This window comes from Hirundo rustica, chromosome Z (assembly GCF_015227805.2).
Source record: "Hirundo rustica isolate bHirRus1 chromosome Z, bHirRus1.pri.v3, whole genome shotgun sequence".
NCBI classification, from domain to species: Eukaryota; Metazoa; Chordata; class Aves; order Passeriformes; family Hirundinidae; genus Hirundo; species Hirundo rustica.
In genome coordinates this window covers 20662003-20681820 of record NC_053488.1, presented here as the reverse complement: position 1 = coordinate 20681820, position 19818 = coordinate 20662003, and the positions used below count along the sequence as shown (strand labels likewise).

General features: G+C 50.6%; 2 protein-coding genes across 2 annotated transcripts; both read right to left on the bottom strand.

Moving 5' to 3' along the window:
* Positions 1 to 6889: 6889 nt before the first annotated feature.
* Positions 6890 to 9240, bottom strand: LOC120765639 (avidin-like). The gene is made up of 3 exons (XM_040090692.2): positions 9021 to 9240; positions 6993 to 7113; positions 6890 to 6923 (listed from the first exon to the last, which is right to left on the bottom strand). Exons 1-3 carry the CDS (start codon positions 9238 to 9240, stop codon positions 6890 to 6892), a joined length of 375 nt encoding a protein of 124 aa, XP_039946626.2.
* A 2610-nt stretch (positions 9241 to 11850) lies between these two features.
* Positions 11851 to 13234, bottom strand: LOC120765517 (avidin-like). Its single transcript, XM_040090455.2, has 4 exons — positions 13126 to 13234; positions 12832 to 13042; positions 12317 to 12437; positions 11851 to 11994 (listed from the first exon to the last, which is right to left on the bottom strand). Exons 1-4 carry the CDS (start codon positions 13195 to 13197, stop codon positions 11958 to 11960), a joined length of 441 nt encoding a protein of 146 aa, XP_039946389.1. The 5' UTR covers positions 13198 to 13234; the 3' UTR covers positions 11851 to 11957.
* Positions 13235 to 19818: the final 6584 nt, after the last annotated feature.

Genomic DNA, 19818 nt, shown 5'->3' with positions numbered 1-19818 from the left:
GACGGCTCGGGGTAGGGATGCCCTTGCCCACGCTGCACCAGCCGGACACCGCCGAGGAGGAGGTCTCGTCGGATCTGCGTCGCTGTCGTCGCAGAGCCGGAAGCCACGCCTCACGGGAGTCCCTAGGCTCGCTGATGGCTCGAATGTCTAGGGGGGTGACTCTTAGCAGGGACTTCAGAGGTTATGGCGACCCCTCTTCGGTGTTTATAGATGATACTGGCAGCTACCTTGGCTCTTTCCCCACTCAGCGCTGCATTCCGTCTCTCCGGGTCTTGATCAGGCTCGCTGTTCTGAGCGGTTCTTGGTTCTGGACTCACTTCCGGCTATACTCGATTTGCATAGAGGCGGTGACAGGCCCAGAGCAGGCGAGGAGTGGGCGAGGCCCCCAAGTTGATGGGCAGGCTGGTATGTGGGCGGTGTCTCGGAGAGCAGCAGGGCTTACAGACTAAGGTAGGGGTGCAGGGAAAGTACGGGACGGGATGAATGTAACATTCGAACCACAGAATCAGTGCATTTACGATTGGGTTTTAGGGTACAACAGTACATTAAACAGATAACTAACAGATAACATTGATACATAGAACAGAGGATACCCACAACTAACTACTAACTGCTAATAACTAATGGCCTGGACCCTTTGTTAAAATCTTTATCTTTCTCACTCCAACAGATGGCAGAATTCCCAGGACCAGACTCCTTCATTAACCGTGGACTCCAGCAGCCAGCAGTGGCCCGATTGGTGCTCCTCCCCGAAAGAAAAAGAGCCGCGAGATCCCCCCACCCTCAGCTCTCTCCGGGAGTTTTTCTCCCTCCCCCAAAAACTAAGTTATCAGTTCTTTTGTCCAGGTTAAGCACTCAGCACTTAGTCTCCTAGCAACTTGGGAGAGGGGAAAAAGTTCTCCAGGAGACTTAACCCTCAACACCCACACAGCAAAGAACTATGTCCCTTTTGTCTCTGATATACAAGCAGCCACTCTGCAGGCACAGGGAGAGCAAGGTGCTGGCAGGGGGACAACAGGAAAGTGTTTTGGAGGGGCTTTGCAGGGGGAAAGATGGGGTTTGGGGACAGTAGCTGGGTAATTCTGCTTCCTGATTGTGATATATGTCCTAAAGTTAATTCGTGTTGATAGATAAAATTTAATATCATCTAAATAAATGTAAGGTTTTATTTTAATCCAACAAACTCTGAGTTAACTCAGAGTTAAGCAACTCAGAAGAGGGTGCAGGAATTCCTCTCGCTTGAAAGGACAAGGGAGGGGGAAACACGAGACATAACATGATTAAGAATTACCAGGAGGGAGACACAAACATGCATCAACTACCAGGAGAGAGACACAAACATGCTTTGGCTACAGATCGTTAAAAAGGAATGTAACATCTGCTCTGAAGTTACTTCATGTTAATAGAATATAAATTGTAATACTGAATGTATGATTATAAGTCCTGTATAAAGTAGCATGTTAGAAGTTAGGTTTTGTTTTAGCATTTTGTGGGTTAACTTGGGAAGAAGGGGGATTCAACAGAATACAAAATATCCCTAGCCTGAAAAGGTTTGGGAGGGACACGGAAAGAGCTTGATTGGAATTACCAGAAAGGAGGACAAAAGACTGTCACTGCCAGGAATCGCTGAAAGGAAACAAAGGGCAACGGAACACAGAGATGATAGCCCAGAGAACCCGATGATGGTTTCAGATCTGTATCTCGATGGTCTCCGGCCAAAATCAGCATGTCTACACCACACCTGGAACCGACCATCGACAGCATTGTCCTCCTCCGCTGATCCATTCAGACTCTTAGAACTGAAACTTGCATACTTAATGAAGCTGCTTCAGATGGAGGACTTACATCATCTCAGGCCTCTCTCCGCGATCCAGTGTATAAAAAGAGGCTGCTGCAAACCCCAGATGTGAACTTGGGGATAACAGACTGGCAGAGTGTGTTATCGTTGTTCACCCGGCGCCGACCCCGGGCTCCACGCTGTCCTTTTAATTGTGGCTGTCCGAGACTGTTATTTTGTCTCTTAATAAATTTCCAAATTTTGATTTATCGAATTTGGTCCTCTCATTTATAACAATTTCTGGTGACCCCGACGTGATTGGAGTGATACCGGGACCCCCGTGGGACCCCCGTCTCTGACCAGGAGGCGCCCTGCTGAATTCAGCGGCCTGGCAGAGCTGGGAGAGCCGGGTGGAACCGATCAACCACACGACGGACTAAAACAGCAAAAAGCCACATTTAAAAGGGGATAGGCGAGGTCATAGCTCTCGGGGAACTCGGGGAGGTTTTGGGGAGCAGAACCTCCGGAGCCGCGGCGAAGAAATCTACTCGTAAAAGTCTACGTGCACGAAGAGCCCACGCAGGAAAAGGATCGTAAGTATTGCGTGGTTGAGTGGGGGTGACCGAGCGTGTGAAGTGAGACGTGATTTATCACGAAGCGAGTGGGACCCCAAAATCGCAGTTCCATTGTCCCACGAGGGGCGTGGTCGGTTGCGGGGGAAGCGAAAGTTTCGGGGGTAAAACGCACCTCACACGTTAAGCCCTGAAAACTCGGGGAGTTTTCGGAAAGGGGGGGTCGGTCACAGGAAGGCTGAAAGGGAAGGTTACGTCCTTGCAAGAGTTCCGGGGACTGGTAAACTTTTCAGCCTAGGACCGGGAAAGGTCCAAGGAAGAGAGAAAGGAGAGCTCGCAATCACCAGAGAACACCCTGAGGGGGAGCGATCACTCTTAAAGGGACAGTATCTGGTGGACCCATACCATGGGGCAAACGAAAAGTAAGAATAGTAAAAAGGCTTTAAGAAAAGCCAAACAGGGAACCGGTAAAGGGATCCCTGAAATCCCGATTAAGAGTCCATTGGGATGGATGTTAGAACATTGGGACGAGTGCCCCATAAGGAGAAAGAAGTCAAAGAGTCAGATGGTGCATTACTGTATGGAAATATGGGGAGGGGTGGAAATACGGGACCATGTAACTTGGCCCATTTTTGGGACATTTGAGGAATGGGTTTGCAAAGCACTAACACTTTATGTTAAGGAGAGGGGAAGTGAAGAGGAACAGGGATATGCAGGGATCTGGGAAAAGATCGATGCTAGGATTTTCCCTGTGAAATTAAAGTGTCCTACCTCTGTCTCAGGGGATAAGTGGGAACCTTTAGATAACCTTCCCCCACCTTACCTAGTGCCCTCAGCCCCTCCCCTCCCAGGTCCAGATGAACCTCAAAACCCCGGGAGATTGGGAGATCCTTTGGGGCAAGGGATCCCCGGACCCTCACCCCCTCCATCTGCCCCTCCGTTAAGGTCACAACGTGGGGCCTCGTTCCCCCCGGTTGGGCTCCCTCCCCCGCTAGAACTGGTGCCGGCTCCTCGGCCATCAGGGGGGGTGGTGCAGGTTCCCCACGCCCCTGCCCCGCTCCTCGATGGCCAGCCGCTTGAATTAGATCTGGTGGCGTTCTTTAGTCCCGCTCCCATGGCACCGCAGGTCCCAGCAGAAGCTAAGCATGCCCCACCCGCTAGGAGGACTAGGAGACAGCTAAAGAGAATGAATGAGGCAGAGAGTGAAGGGGAAGGGGAAAAGGCAAATCTATTTCCCTTAAGAGAAGTACCAACTGCCCCTGGAATTATCGGGTACGTAAACGTCCCGATTAACACCAGCGATGTGAGAGCTTTCAAAAAGGAGATGGGAAAGCTTATGGATGACCCCTTAGGAGTATCTGAAAGGCTGGATGAGTTTTTGGGAACTAGTATATATTCCTATGAGGATCTCACAGCCATTTTGAGGTCCTTATTTAACACGGAAGAGAGAGAAATGATACGACAGGCAGGAATAAGGGAATGGGAGCGGCGGAACCCTCAAAGTACCCCGGGAGATCAGAAATGGCCAAGCCAGGATCCCCGATGGAATGCCCAGACCGAGGAGGGTAGAAGAAATATGATCGATATGAGGAACATAATCATTCAGGGAATCAGGGAAGCCGTACCCCGGGGGCAGAATCTGAGTAAGGTTTTTGGGGAATGCCAAGGGAAGGAGGAAACCCCTACCAAATGGTAAGAAAGGTTAAGGAAAAGTCTACAAATATATTCAGGAACAGACCCTGACTCTCCTGTGGGAGAAGTCTTGCTAAAAACCCAGTTTGTAGCAAAATCATGGGAGGATATACGGAAAAAGTTAGAGAAAATTGAAGGGTGGCAAGAGAAGGGATTACAGGAGCTATTGAGGGAAGCTCAGAAAATATATATGAGGAGAGATGAGGAAAAGCAGAAAATACAAGCTCGAGTACTGGTAGCAGCTGTAAGGGAAGCCCAAAAACAGGAACGGCCCCGGGCTTCAGAAAAACCTCTAAAGAAAGGACCATCGAAGGGACCAGTGCGTCCACAGAAAGGGACCCCGGTGAATCAAGCAGAGGGGTTGGAATGCTTTTACTGTAAGAAAAAAGGACACGTAAAAAGGGATTGCCCGAAAAGGATGAGGGATGAAAGGATGTTTCAAGAAGATTAGGGATGTCAAGGGCTCTACATTTTGGGGTCCATAACATCAGAAGAGCCCTTGATAACATTAAAAATTGGACCCAAGGGAACGAAGATGGACTTTTTAGTAGACTCTGGGGCCGAGAAAAGCACATTTAAACAGTTACCCCCAGGATGCCAGGTCAGCAAGGACTTTATGGTGGTTATAGGGGCAAAAGGGGAACCTTTTAAAGTTCCCATAGTAAAGAATGTAGAAATTGAATCAGATACTAAATTTTGTTGCGGGGACATGTTATTGGTGGAGGAAGCTGATTATAACTTGTTAGGAAGGGATCTGATAGTAGCACTGGGTATTAACTTAATTGTAAGGGATTCACGGATCGTAGTTAGCATATATTATAAATGAGAAGACCAAATTCGATAAATCAAAATTTGGAAATTTATTAAGAGACAAAATAACAGTCTCGGACAGCCACAATTAAAAGGACAGCGTGGAGCCCGGGGTCGGCGCCGGGTGAACAACGATAACACACTCTGCCAGTCTGTTATCCCCAAGTTCACATCTGGGGTTTGCAGCAGCCTCTTTTTATACACTGGATCGCGGAGAGAGGCCTGAGATGATGTAAGTCCTCCATCTGAAGCAGCTTCATTAAGTATGCAAGTTTCAGTTCTAAGAGTCTGAATGGATCAGCGGAGGAGGACAATGCTGTCGATGGTCGGTTCCAGGTGTGGTGTAGACATGCTGATTTTGGCCGGAGACCATCGAGATACAGATCTGAAACCATCATCGGGTTCTCCGGGCTATCATCTCTGTGTTCCGTTGCCCTTTGTTTCCTTTCAGCGATTCCTGGCAGTGACAGTCTTTTGTCCTCCTTTCTGGTAATTCCAATCAAGCTCTTTCCGTGTCCCTCCCAAACCTTTTCAGGCTAGGGATATTTTGTATTCTGTTGAATCCCCCTTCTTCCCAAGTTAACCCACAAAATGCTAAAACAAAACCTAACTTCTAACATGCTACTTTATACAGGACTTATAATCATACATTCAGTATTACAATTTATATTCTATTAACATGAAGTAACTTCAGAGCAGATGTTACATTCCTTTTTAACGATCTGTAGCCAAAGCATGTTTGTGTCTCTCTCCTGGTAGTTGATGCATGTTTGTGTCTCCCTCCTGGTAATTCTTAATCATGTTATGTCTCGTGTTTCCCCCTCCCTTGTCCTTTCAAGCGAGAGGAATTCCTGCACCCTCTTCTGAGTTGCTTAACTCTGAGTTAACTCAGAGTTTGTTGGATTAAAATAAAACCTTACATTTATTTAGATGATATTAAATTTTATCTATCAACACGAATTAACTTTAGGACATATATCACAATCAGGAAGCAGAATTACCCAGCTACTGTCCCCAAACCCCATCTTTCCCCCTGCAAAGCCCCTCCAAAACACTTTCCTGTTGTCCCCCTGCCAGCACCTTGCTCTCCCTGTGCCTGCAGAGTGGCTGCTTGTATATCAGAGACAAAAGGGACATAGTTCTTTGCTGTGTGGGTGTTGAGGGTTAAGTCTCCTGGAGAACTTTTTCCCCTCTCCCAAGTTGCTAGGAGACTAAGTGCTGAGTGCTTAACCTGGACAAAAGAACTGATAACTTAGTTTTTGGGGGAGGGAGAAAAACTCCCGGAGAGAGCTGAGGGTGGGGGGATCTCGCGGCTCTTTTTCTTTCGGGGAGGAGCACCAATCGGGCCACTGCTGGCTGCTGGAGTCCACGGTTAATGAAGGAGTCTGGTCCTGGGAATTCTGCCATCTGTTGGAGTATCCAGGAATTCGGAGTTTCTTCGCTGTCCTGCTGGATTTTGGGTCAACCCGGGTCCAGCCGCTGCGGCTTCTCCGGCACTGCCACCCCTGCCTGCCGAGGACACCCCCTGCCTGCGGAGGACAGTCCACCGCGCCCGGCTTCCAGCCATCAGCGCCGGAGCTTCCACCGTTTGCCCTCGGGGTTCTTGGTTCTGTTCTACTATTGTTATAATTGCTGTTGGTTTTTTTTGTCTGTCCTGTTATATTTACTAGTAAAGGACTGTTATTCCTTTTCCCCATAGCTCTGACTGAAAAGTTTTACTTTTGATTTTCCAAATTATAATAACACGGAGGGAAGGATTCAAATTCCTCATTTCCTAGAGAGGCCTGCCTCTCCATAGCAGACACCAGTCTTTTCAAAACCAAGACAGTGGGGAAAGGTTTATTTGGCTCCATGTGTGAGGACAGCAAGTGTGGGAATGGGGAGCCCCACCAGCAGGTTGCTGGGAGGCACTGGGAAGAAGCAGGGCAAGGTGAGGGTGTGTTTCCTTGCCAGGAGCCCAGCTCGGGACTGGGACAGTGGGGAGGCTTGGGGAGGCAGAAGGACAGCAGGGTGCAGGCAGCACTGGTCCCTGTTCCCATCACTTGATGAAGGTGAAGATGGAAGTGCCGACCCTGCAGGGAAGATGTGTCAGCTAGGTGGAAGGGAGGGCTGTGGGGAGAGAAGGCAGGGGCAGAGCTCACCTGGGGGCTTTCCAGGTGTCCTTGTGCGACAGGACCTCTTCCCGCAGGAGCCACGTGGACTCCAGTGTCTCCTTCCCACAGTGATCCACAAAGCACTGGCCCACAAAGGCAATGGTGGAGTCTGGAAAGGCTCAAGAGAGGCAGAGTGGGGTGAGAGCCTGCACCGCAAGATAGGGAAGCCTGGGCCACCTGATCCTGGAGACAGACAGACAGACAGACAGACAGACAAACACCAGAAGCTACATGCCCTGGACAGAGTGAGGGCCTTCCCTGCCAGACTGGCCAGATGGACCGCTTCCATATTATGATGGGTTGGCACAGTTTTGTTTTCTGCTTATAGGGAAATGTGAGATGTTTTTCCCTGCCAGGACTGCGGAGTGGTTTTAGCGGGGGAGGACAGGGACCTATCAGAACTCTAGCCAAGATATCGGCAGCTAGTTTGACCAATAAGGATGCCAATGCGACTTTGGAAAGGACATTTAAAACTCCAGCCTTCAGCAGATGGCTCTCTTGCTTCCGAATCAGCCACGGGTAACATCATGGGCGGCCAGGCCGGGCCCGGGTCAGGCCCTGCTCCCTCTCTGGGCGGCCGGGCCGGGCTCAGCCGGGCCTCTGAGGGCCGCTGCCCGCACAGGGAGAGCCTGGGCCGGCTGAGCCCCTTTCCCTGCCTGCTGTCCAGGGAGAGGGGCGGCTGCGGTTCGGCAGTGCTGGCCACGTGCTCAGGACTGTGGCAGAAGGGGCCAAAACACGGCCCAGCTTAATCGCCGCTGGCAGCAGAGAAAGAAAGCTTCATAACAACTCTGAGCCGGGCCGCCCTGGATGAGACCGAGGGGTGGAAAAATGGACATCTGCCAACTTCCCTCCATCAGCACAGCTTTGTATTTTCTTCAGCCCTGCAGCCCGGGGCCTGTACGTGGCCCTTGCAGGCCTGGGTGGATTTAACCCTTTCCTGGCAACATGGAGCTTCTAAAGCACAACTTTTCCTTGAGAGAAAGAGGAAAGAAAACACAGGGCACATAAAACAGACACTGCATGAAGTCAGTGGGTTAGAAGTGAAAGAACTGAAAATATTGGAATAGGATTGAAGAAGTGGACATTTTTAACTGGACTTCTCTGGGGTAAACTATGGAGAAATGGACTGTTCTTTGTAGCATCTTAGTGTTGTTGGGGAGAATACTAATTCTAATCAATTGATGTAATTGAGATTTAATTGGGAACTTTAAAGCCCCCGCTCCTGGGTTAAAGGAGGTCTCAGCCTTTGAGACAAAGATGATCTTAGACTAGAAGAAGTATTTGGAAATAGTACCCCAGATACACTGAGAGGCCTTGCTGATAGAACAATCACAGTCTGCAAAAACTCCGGGTGGTAGCAGATGTGTACCATTTAAAAGCCGCTGGACTATTTTGCTTGTAGCAAGCATCCCCATGAAAAACCTTAGAGAAACTCTTCTCCTAAAGTAATGAGTGATTATGTCTAAATAGTGAAACTGACTGAAAATCACAAGTTGTATCTTTCTGTGTTGTTTAATAAGAAAGTTAATAGTTTGTAAGGGGAGAGAAGAGTGTTTTAAATTGTCAGTCAGTTTTAGTTTAAGTTTTCTTTTTCTATTTTTTAAATTCTTTTAGTGTGTATTAATAAAACTATTTTGTTAATTTTTAAGCTTAAGCCTGTTTTGCTTTTCCTCCTAATCTCTCCCTCCCACAGAAAAATAATAAATACTAAAACCTCTACATTAATTGATGTTTCTGCCTGGTTTCATTAAATTAAGACCATTACACATATGAACCCAACAGAGATTTCGGCATCAGCCCTGCCATGCCCCTTGGACAGACAGATGGACACCTCCATCATCTCTTCCAGACAATCCTGAAACCCGCCACAGACAGACCACTCTCCCACCACCACTTCCCATGGCAGGAATGTGTGTGTGTGGCCCCACTGTGCCCACAGCTGGGGTACCTCTGGGTGCTGCGGACAGGGGGATCCCCGCTCCCAGCATGGGCAGGGGATCACAGTCACTGCTGTACCTGAGAACTGCCACTGCACAGTGAAACCAAACGTGGGGTGTTTCTTGGCACTGGGATGCTGCTGGATCCCTTGCAAGGGTGACTCCAAGATCTGCTTGTTGGTAGCTGCCACTACAGTGTGGTAGAAGCCTGAGAAGGTCCCAGCTGTGTTCATGGCCAAGATGGTCATATTGGAGCCCAGCTCATTTCTCAACAGGCCCTTCAGGTCACACTGGGTCATGTGGGTAGCTTGGGCAGTGCTGAACCACAGTTCCCTCTCCACCCGCCACCCCAGCTTCCCTAAGCAGTGGGATGTGTGTCCAATAGCAGGACTCCTTTGTGTGGCAACGGAGACCAATGCATGGGCACCAGCTGGACAGCACTTCTCCCTCCTTGGGCAGGGCATGGCAGAGCTGGGAATACTCCAGCCTATACCTCCCTATTTCAGAGGCAGATGACCCACAGAGCCCCCAGGGACAGCACAGCCAGAGCTGGCAGCCTCCTTGGTCACGGACACTGCACCGTGGAGTGGCACGGCATGGCAGGACATGGCAGGACACAAGATGAACAGACAAACTCTGTGTGCTGGGGTGTCACAGGACAGCACAGCATGGCATGGTAAAAACCTGCAACCCTGTCAGCCCTGCACACTGTGTCCCAGGGGTGGCACAGCATGGCACTGGACGGCACAGCACCGCAGGCTGTGGCACAGCACAGCATGGAGCAGCACAGCACGGCAAGGCAAGGCATAGCGCCAGAAAGCACAGAAGGAACAGGCAGCCCCTTGGCCATTCCCAGTCCACCACAGGGATGGCACTGCCAGGGCGTGCAGCCCCTCAGCCCCTCAGCCTGCACCCGGGACAGCATGGCTCGGCTCGGCTCGGCCAGACTCTGCCACAGAGCTGCCTTTATCTCCTGGATGCAGCATCACAGGGCACGAGCAGGGCCAGGGCGAGCAGCAGCAGCAGCAGCAGCAGCAGCCCGGGGTTCCCACGGTGGCAGTGGCTGCGCGGTGCCCAGGCTCTGCCTGCGGTGCTGCCAGCACCCGCCCAGCCCCTTTTATAGCAGAGGGGGCTGTGGCCGGGCAGCGGCTGCCAAAACCGGGCCTCCTGCCAAAGGACACCCCGTGGGAGACGGGCAACCAGCCACTGCTCCAGGCTCGATGGGCTCCTGTTCCCCTGGGGCAGCTGGGGGTCCCAAGGACCATGGCTGTGTGGAGAGTCTGCATAGGAGGACTCTGCCGTGGAGGGTGACAGCAGGGGACATGCATCAGGCCTCGGGTATGGTGACAGAAGGGACCGTAGGGGGGGGATTGGGGATGTGTGTGCTAAGCCAAGACATTGTCCAGAAAAATTGGATTTGTTACCTGGTGCATAGCAAGGCAGTAATTGTACACCTCAAGGGAGACATTGATAATTTATTTTAGTTCGACAAACCTGGGTCCTCAGTGTTATTCCAAAGATCAAGCACACCAACCAGCAAAACATTTTGCTATTTACACATTTTAGCAAACAAAGGCATTAATGTTCATTGGCTACAAGTCATTTAGTTCTCTTTTTAAATACTATTCTCTCTCCTATTGGTTAAGAATTCTCCTGCATCTGATGCTAATTAACCTGTAGGCTCAGCCTTTCTCTTCTCTTGAGCTGGTGGGTTCCTTGACTCAGTGGGCCATTGTTAGGGGTTAAGTTTGGTTTTGATTTTTTTTCTTTCCCTATAGAATTTTTCCCCCCCATAAGTTGCTAAGAGACTAAATACTGATGCTTAAAGGGTACTTGACCCACACAAAGAAGTGGGAGTGTGGTAGATCACTTAGTTTGGGGGGGAGGGAAATGCTCAGGGGCTCCCAGGACCTGGGGGTGGTTTCTTCCGCTCTCGGTTTCTGAGAGGACGGTCGGGAGAAGTCCACTGTTAACGGAGGGTCCGATCCTGGGAATTCTGCCACCATCCATCATCTGCTGGAGTGCCCAGGAATCTGGAGCCCCTCACCTGCTCTGCTGGAGCTGGGTCAGCCCGGGTCCAGCCGCCGCGGCTTCTCCAGCACTGCTCACCTTGCCTGCCGGGACACCCCCTGCCTGCCGGGACACCCCACCGTTTCCAGCCATCAGTCCGAGTTTCCACCCTTTCGGCTTAGTGCTCTCAGGGTCCCAAGAGATCAGACTGCCCGGGACTTGTGAGACAAGCCCCTCGGGGCTCTTGGCTCTGTTTATTATCATTATTATTGATGTTGTTTTTTGTTTGTCCTGTTATATTTACAAGTAAAGGACTGTTATTCCTTTCCCCATAGCTCTGACTGAAAAGCCTTTTTATTCTTCTAAATTATAATAACTCGGAGGGAAGGGATTGGAATTCCCCATTCCTAGAGAGGCCCCACCTCTCCCTAGCAGATACCTGTCTTTTCAAACCAAGACAGCCATAAGTCACGATCTGCCCCTGCCAGAATTTACCTTCTACCCAGTCAGAGCTGATTCAGCGCTGAGTTTTTGCTGATCCAGTTGTCTTTATTAGTTTTTTCTGATCTTGGGGGTTTTGCCAAATGTCCTGTAAATTCTGCACTCTTTGTGTCCACTACCAGTGGTATATTGTTCATCCCAAGTTTTGTAACTTCCACCCAGGTCTGAGATCATTGAAGCCCGTCAAGACCTAAACCTTTACAAGGCAGTTCTACCAAGTAATATCTCTTTCTAACACCTGGACATAGCTTAGAGCTTGTTTGCTGCTGTTTCACAGACTAAATCTCCTTTCTTGTTGATTACGCTTGAAAGCATTAAAAAATCAATCAAAGAACAAACCTTTTAAAGAAATATTTACTTTTCCCGCATTTTGCAACAGTAAGACAGGAGACTGCGAGTATTTGCAGCAAAGCTTTATTGGGAGAAGCAGGTGGTGCTGCAGGAGCAGGGGCCACAGCCCTGGCGCTGCTGCTGGCCCGGGAGCCCCCCGCTGCTACCCTCACACCTATGACTGCAGACGGGTGAAGATGTTGGTGCCGACCCTGCGGGGACGAGGAGGAAATGTAAGGGAGGGATGTGGCAGTGTCCAAACACGCACCCAGCTCTGTATTCCCCCACCATATTTGCCCCTTGGCAGGACCCCAGGGGATGGTATTTTTCCTGTGTTTTACCCATGCACAAAGCAATCAAGTGAACCTTGCCATAGAGCTTTGTTAAGTAGTGCTTTTAAAACAGATATTAAATCTGCTTTTGCCAACAGCTGTAAGAGTGGCTCTGTAAGCAACCTAAACCCCTCACCTGTGACATCCCCAACCCCTCGGGGGTGCACAGGGGCCCTGTGCAGGGCAGGGACAGGGTGCTCACCTGGTGGCTTTCCAGTCACTTTTGATGCTCTCCACACGTGATCTCAGCAGCCACATGGTCTTCAAAACCTCCTTTCCATCATCATCCACAAAGCACTGGCCCGTGAAAACAGTGATGGAGTCTGCAGGGACAGGACAGGAGGAGGAGGGGAGCATTGCCAAGGTGACCGGTCAGTAGCTGCTCCAGCAGAGGGGACAGTAGACCCCTGCTGTCCCTGGCCTCCGGGACAGTGGGGATGGGGAAAGCAGGCAGGAAGGCTCAGAGGGCTGGGGGTGTCACACGGAGATGGGCAGACAGTGCAGGCTTCAGCCCCTGCTGCCTCTCCTGCACCTCGGGATTGGGAGCTGACAGCAACCAAGGAGCTCCAGGGAAAAGGATGGGGGAGCCTCAGAGAAGGGAGAGGGAGAGCAGTGAGGATAGTGCAGGGGAAAACAGGGAACCAGCAGGGACACTGCAGCAAAGGACAGAAGGAAGGTCTGGCGACACAATAAGGATGCTAAGAAAAGACTTAGTACCTGAAAAGCTCCAATGGACGGTGAAGCCGAAGGTGGGCTGGTTCAGCTGATTTGGGAGGTGCTGAGACCCCAGCAGTGGTGATACTTCGATCTCTTTTGGGGTGGCTGACACAGCTGTCCAGTACGCGCCGGTGAAGTCACCATTTGCGTCCACGGTCGTGATGGTCATGTTGGAGCCCAGGTCATTGATCCACATCCCAGTCAGGGAGCACTGGAGAGCAGGGAATTCAGCACGGCTGCCTGCAGCCACAGGCCCCTGCCCACCCCACCCTGTGCATCCTGCCCTGACAGTACCTTTTTCACAGAGAGGCCCTGAGCCCCCAGGGCCAGGAAGAGCACAAGGAGGAAGGGAGTTGCTTGCACCATCTCTGCAGCAGGTAGACAGCTGATGTACCTGGGGATGTGCTCCTTGCAGGTCTCTGCTGGTGCTCCTGGTCCCTCTCCCTTTTATTGCTGCCAGGTAGGCGGTTGGCAGCAAAAAAAGGGCACTGTTCAATCTGGGTGTTTCCATATTTGGTTGAAACCCCTGATAGTGAATCTAGATCGGAAGGGTGGGACATGTCCAGTCAGAGTAACTGGTTGTAATGGTTTTAATTTAATGTAACTGGGCAGAAACCAAAATTAATGTAGTGGTTTTACATTTGCCAAATTCTGGTTGCTAAATTTAGTATAGTGGTCTTAGTGTTTATTTCTTTTCTGTGGGAGAGAGGTTAGGAGAAAAGCAAAGCAGGCTCAAGCTTAAAAATTAACATTGTTTTATTAACACACACTAAAAGAATGGAAAAAGAAAGTTGAGGAAAAAAACTAAAAGAAAACAGAATGAAACTCCAAAACACTCTTCCCTCCCCCTACAAACCATTAACTTTCTTACAAAACAACATAGAAAGACACAACTTGTGATTTTCAGTCAGTTTTGAGACATTAATTTTAAAGAATTAAGAATTTTTAAGAAAGTTGTTAGTTGCTGAATTAGCTGAAGTAGATAGGTAAGCTTTGTTCGCATTTAGCAGAAGCTGGATCTTAGATAACCTATCCCGGATTTAGTAACTCAGTGTTTGTGAGCTTTATGTTTATGTAGCTGTGCTTGTAATGAAAACCAAAATGTGGTAAATAGGGCATAAGATAGCTGCAGATTTCGTGTTTAAAAGAACCATTAAACACAGGAAACTATAAGTTCTACCAAGGATTCACTTGTCACGAATGCATTGAAAAAGTAGAAAGGTCAGGATAAGGAAGACTCATCTTACTTCCTCATTTTAGTGACCCCTCCCCAGAATAGAACCCCGACTCATTTTAGGAAATAAACTACGCATGCTTAATAGCCTTTTTGCCAATTAGCATATGAAGCGAGGAATAGGAGGTGACAAGGGTATGAATATGTATTTTTATTTTAGGTATTCAACACTTTTGTAAGTAAAAGGCTTTGTAATTACCTGTAAATTTCGCAGTGCGTATTAGGGAAATATCCCGCGTGCTGCCCGGCCGTAATAAACATACACTTTCTAACTTTGAACTGTTAAGAGAGTTTTTGTCCATCACAGTTGGGTATCGATACTAGATCAATACCCATATTTCTTTAATAAGTCAGTTTAACCATTGAAACATGATCTTTCATTACTTTGGGAGAGCAGTCTCTCTAGAGTCTCATGGAGACACTCATCACAAGACAAAAGGTTTAATAACTCCAAGTGCCGAGTCCTGCACTTTGGCCGCAATAACCCCCTGCAGTGTTATAGGCTGGGGACGGTGTGGCTGGACAGTGCCCAGGAGGAAAGGGACCTGGGGGTGCTGGTGACAGCAGCTGAACATGAGCCAGCAGTGTGCCCAGGTGGGCAAGAGGGCCAATGGCATCCTGGCCTGGATCAGGAATTGTGTGACCAGCAGGAGCAGGGAGGTCATTCTTCCCCTGTACTCTGCACTGGTGAGGCCACACCTCGAGTGCTGTGTCCAGTTCTGGGCCCCTCAGCTTAGGAAGGACGTTGAGATGCTTGAGCGTGTCCAGAGGAGGGCAACGAGGCTGGTGAGGGGCTTGGAGCACAAGCCCTATGAAGAACAACTGAGGGAGCTGGGGTTGTTTAGCCTGGAGAAAAGGAGACTCAGAAGTGACCTTATCACTCTCTACAACTTCCTGTAGGGTGGCTGTGGTCAGCTGGGGGTTGGTCTCTTTCTTCAGGCAACAATGGACAGAACAAGAGGACAGAGTCTCAAGCTGCGACAAGGGAGACATAGGCTGGATATTAAGAAAAAGTTTTTCACTGGAAGAGTGATAAAGTACTGGAATGGCTTGCCCGGGGAGGTGGTGGAGTCACCATCCCTAGAAGTGTTTAAAAAAAGACTGGATGTGGCACTTGGTGTCATGGTCTAGTTGAGGTATTAGAGATGGGTTGGACTCAACGATCTTGAAGGTCTCTTCCAACATAAAAAATTCTGTGATTCTGTGAAAATAGTCCAGTGGCTCTCAATGTCACAAGTCCGCCTGGAGTTTTTGCAGATTGTGATGTTCTATTTATTAGCTGCCTTTCCCTTGGCTACATATAGGCCTCTTAGTGTATTTGGGGTACTGTTAAAGAATGAGACCTCCTTTTAACCCAGGAGTGAGGGCTTTAAAGTTCTCAATTAAATCTCAATCACATCAGTCCCCAATTTTTATTAGAATCAGCATTCCCCTGACAACATTAAGATGCTACCAAGAACAGTCTATTTCTCCGTAGTTTACTCCAGAGAAGTCCGGTTAAAAATGTCCACTTCTTCAATCCTATTCCCAATAATATTATCAGTTCTTTCACTTTAATCCACTGATTTTATGCGGTGTCTGTTCTACGTACCCTCTGTTTTCTTTCTTCTCTCTCTCAAGGAAGAGTTGTGCCTTAGAAGCTTCAAGTTGCCAGGAAAGGGTTCAATCTGCCCAGGCCTGCAGTGGCCAGTGCTCTCTGCCCCGGGCTGCGCAGATGCAAAGCCGTGCTGACGGGGGAGGCTGGTGGATGTCCTCCCCTCCACCCCCTGGTCTTAGCCAGGGTGGCCCGGCTCGGAGCTGCCACAAAAGCTGTAAGCACGGGGCATTGCTGAGCTGTTCTCTTTTCCCCCCTGCTGGCAGCCCGGGGAAAGGGGGGCTCAGCCAGGGAAAGGGGCTCAGCCAGGGAAAGGGGGCTCAGCCGGAGGAAAGGGACTCCGCCAGGGAAAGGGGGCTCAGCCAGGGAATGGGGCTCAGCCAGGGAAAAGGGGCTCAGCCAGAGGAAAGGGGCTCAGCCAGGGGAAAGGGGGCTCAGCCAGGGAAAGGGGCTCAGCCAGGGAAAGGGGCTCAGCCGGAGGAAAGGGGGCTCAGCCAGGGAAAGGGGCTCAGCCAGGGAAAGGGGCTCAGCCAGGGAAAGGGGCTCAGCCAGCGAAAGGGGCTCAGCCAGGGAAAGGGGGCTCAGCCAGAGGAAAGGGGGCTCAGCCAGGGAAAGGGGCTCAGCCAGGGAATGGGGCTCAGCCAGGGAAAGGGGCTCAGCCAGGGAAAGGGGCTCAGCCAGGGGAAAGGGGCTCAGCCAGGGGAAAGGGGGCTCAGCCAGGGAAAGGGGCTCAGCCAGGGAATGGGGCTCAGCCAGGGAAAGGGGCTCAGCCAGGGAAAGGGGCTCAGCCAGGGGAAAGGAGGCTCAGCCGGAGGAAAGGGGGGCTCAGCTGGAGGAAAGGGGGCTTGGCCAGGGAATGGGGCTCAGCCTCCCTGGGCTGCTCCCCGTGCGGGCAGCGGCTCCCGGAGGCCTGGCCTGCCCAGAGGGCAGTGAGACCTGACCCGGGCCCACCCCTGCTGCCCACGATGTCACCTCACGGCTATCTGAGAAGGAGGAGGCTCACGTGCCGGGGATGAGGGTTTTAAATATGTCCATCCCAAAGTTGCATTCATCATCTTTAGTGGCTAAACTAGCTGCCAATATCTTGGCTAGTTTTTTGGTAGGTCCCTGTCCTTCCCCACCCAAAGCAACTTCAAGGTCCTAGCAGGCAAAAACATTCCACATTTCTCCATAACTAGAAACAAAACTGTGCCAACCCATGACACTGGTGTGCATGATAATCTCCAGTTTCCCGAAAAAAGACAGGAATTCCAGTAACTCCATGCAGGGGGTTATTGCTGCATACGGCTAGCATATTTAAATACATTTTTAAGCACTGTTAACACTCCTCTAACTTATACATTGCAATTTTCTACACATAATCACAACTAACTCTTCTATATTATTAAATGTATTATTTTAGCAGCATATTTATAACATTCCCAGAAGTCGCCTGTGATATCTTTAATGGTCTTCTCACCTGCTGCCCTGGCCATGCTCCCTGCCACCTCCCTCAGAGTCCACTCAGTCTCCATCACTGTCCAGAGGGAATGCGGTTCTCCTACCTCACGGGTGTCCCTTGGCAGGTGGCTCAGCCCCCTCTGATATAAAAGGAGCAGAACCTGGGCACCACACATGGCCATCACTGCTGTGGGAACCCTGGGCTGCTGCTGCTGCTGCTGCTCGCCCTGCTCGTGCCCCATGGTGTTGCATCCAGGGAGATAAGGGCAGCTCTGGGGCAGAGTCCGGCCGAGCCGAGCCATGCTGTCCCGGGTGCAGGGTGGGGGCTGAGGGGCTGCACGCCCTGGCAGTGCCTTCCCTGTGGTGCATGTTTTTCTCTGTGCTATGCTGTGCTGTCCTGTGCCACCCCAGCACACAGGGTTTGTGCCTGAGAGGCTGCATGTTCTGGTTGTACCGTCCTCTACCATGCTGTGCCATGCTATGCCAGCTCTGGCTGTGCTGTCTCTGGGGGTTCTGTGGGTCGCCTACCCTGCTACAGGGGGGGTACCCGGTACCTCCAGCTCTGCTGCCCTGCCCAGACACTGAGGACTGCTTCCCCAGTTGATGCCCATGCACTGGTCCCAGCTGACAGGTGGAGGGGCGGCGCCGCAGGACACACATCCAGCTGCTTAGGGAGGCTGAAAGTGGGACTGTGCCTCGGCACTGACTGAGCCACCCATACAAGGCCCAGGGTAACCTGCAGGGTCTGTGGAGAAATGAGACGGGCTCTTACATAACCCTTTTGGCCCTGAACACAGCTGGGACTTTCTTGGGCTCCTGCCACACTGCAGTGGCAGCCACCAGCAAGTAGATCCTGGTGTCTTGGCCCAGCAGCCAAGAGCGACCCCACCTTTGGCTTCACCATGCAGTGGCAGTTTTCAGGTACAGTGCAGCAAGAAACCTGCCTGCGCTGGGAGGGGGGAGTCCCCCAGCTGGCACCCCAATCCCTCATGGCACCCACAGGAGTCCTGGCTGTGGGCACAGACCTAGCCCATACATCTGCTCCTGCCTCAGGACTTGGAGGAGATGTGGGACGTGGGAGTGTGGGGGTGTCTGCCTGGGAGAGTGTCACAGGAAGAATGGGAGCTGCAGACAAGGTTTATTAAGAAGGCCCTCTCATTGAATCACAAGGTTCAGAAAGGACTCTCTGGCATTCTAGAATCTTGCCCAGTGAAGAGTTTGGGCACAGCTGGATGCAGCTCAGCCCCAGATTTTGTCAATGGATTATGTCTAAAGGATTACACAGGTGTAATAGAAACTTTGTACAATGTAGTTCCCCAGGACTGAGGATGGCAAATCAGATATACATATATAAAACCAAATAATTTATTATTATAATTAGACAGAAATACCTTAATTACAATTATCTACTACAGATTAGAAGCTATAATAATTACTATAGTATGGTGCACTATTTTGAAGCAGTATTCATTATATTAAAGCTAGCAAACCCAATTACAAAGTAGAGCTTACCCATACCAGTAATTGTGGGCAAATCTCTGTGGTTCAGCCTCAGGAAGCGGGTATCCCCATGCAAGGGAGGAATCTCCACCCACACACTCTGGGAAGGAAGGTGTTAGAACACCCTGCCCTTAGAAACTGGGAGCAGGTTTTACAGTATAATGTGATTGACTGTCATCTGGATGTCAGCTGTGGCAGCTCAGCAGCTTTAGATACATTATCAATAGTGTTACTTGCTCATTGCTTTACTTGGTTCTTTACCAGTTCTATCACATTTTCACATCACTAATCAGGATGCTTAACTTTGGGGACTGATGAGTCAGACCCATTTCAGCATTTTCAACACCAAAAGCAGCATGACACCTCTTTTTCCATTCACCACTGGTAGCTTTGCAAATAGGGAATTGTTCAAGTTGTTTCGCCCCCACTGCAGGCAGAGCATCCTGACACAGAAAGGGGACTGGGGTGTCTCTCTCTCTGTATAGGGATAGAGTAACCATCTGTCCAGGATATCGGTGTGTCTGTGGGCACAACAGGACAGGCAGTGGAGCTCCCTCCTTTCTTTCCCTTCCACACGGGGACGGTATAGCCTTCAAATACTGCGGTGGCAGAGAAAGAAGGAAAAGGAAGCAAGGTGCCCAGGCCTGGGCAGGGGGGACCTCGATTTAGTTGAGGGCCTGGAGCCCTGTGGCTCAACTGCTCCCCACAGAGGCCTTCTCAGGAGTAATGCTCTCTCCCCTGCTGCCTGCAAGGCAGGGCAGAACCAGGAGCCAAGCAAGAAGCAGGTCTTACCTGCTGCCACATCTGGAACACATCTGGCTCCCGTCAGCAAAACTCCACAAGAACCAGCCACCACTGGGACCTGTCCCCTCCCTGCCTCCCTAGCTCTCTAGCCTAGTCCAGGAAGAAACATGGGAGCAGAAAGGGTTTCCTCTTTTGGCTTGGTCTGGTGGAAAGAAGACACTGAAGAATGAGAGTAGACAGCTGGACAGATTTATTAAGAACTGAAGTGATTTATCCCCTTAAATGTGCTCCACTGCCTGCCCCCGGTGCCAGCAGGGAGGGGGGCCATGGTACCAGACCAGGACCTGCTTCTTGGGCTCAGATTGTCACCGTCCAGGGAGCCGGGTCTCCCCTGGGGATTGTATCTGCCACAGGCCCTCCTGGGGCAGAGCCAGTCAGTATGTGCAGTGTCAGCCCAGGACAACTACAGCATCCA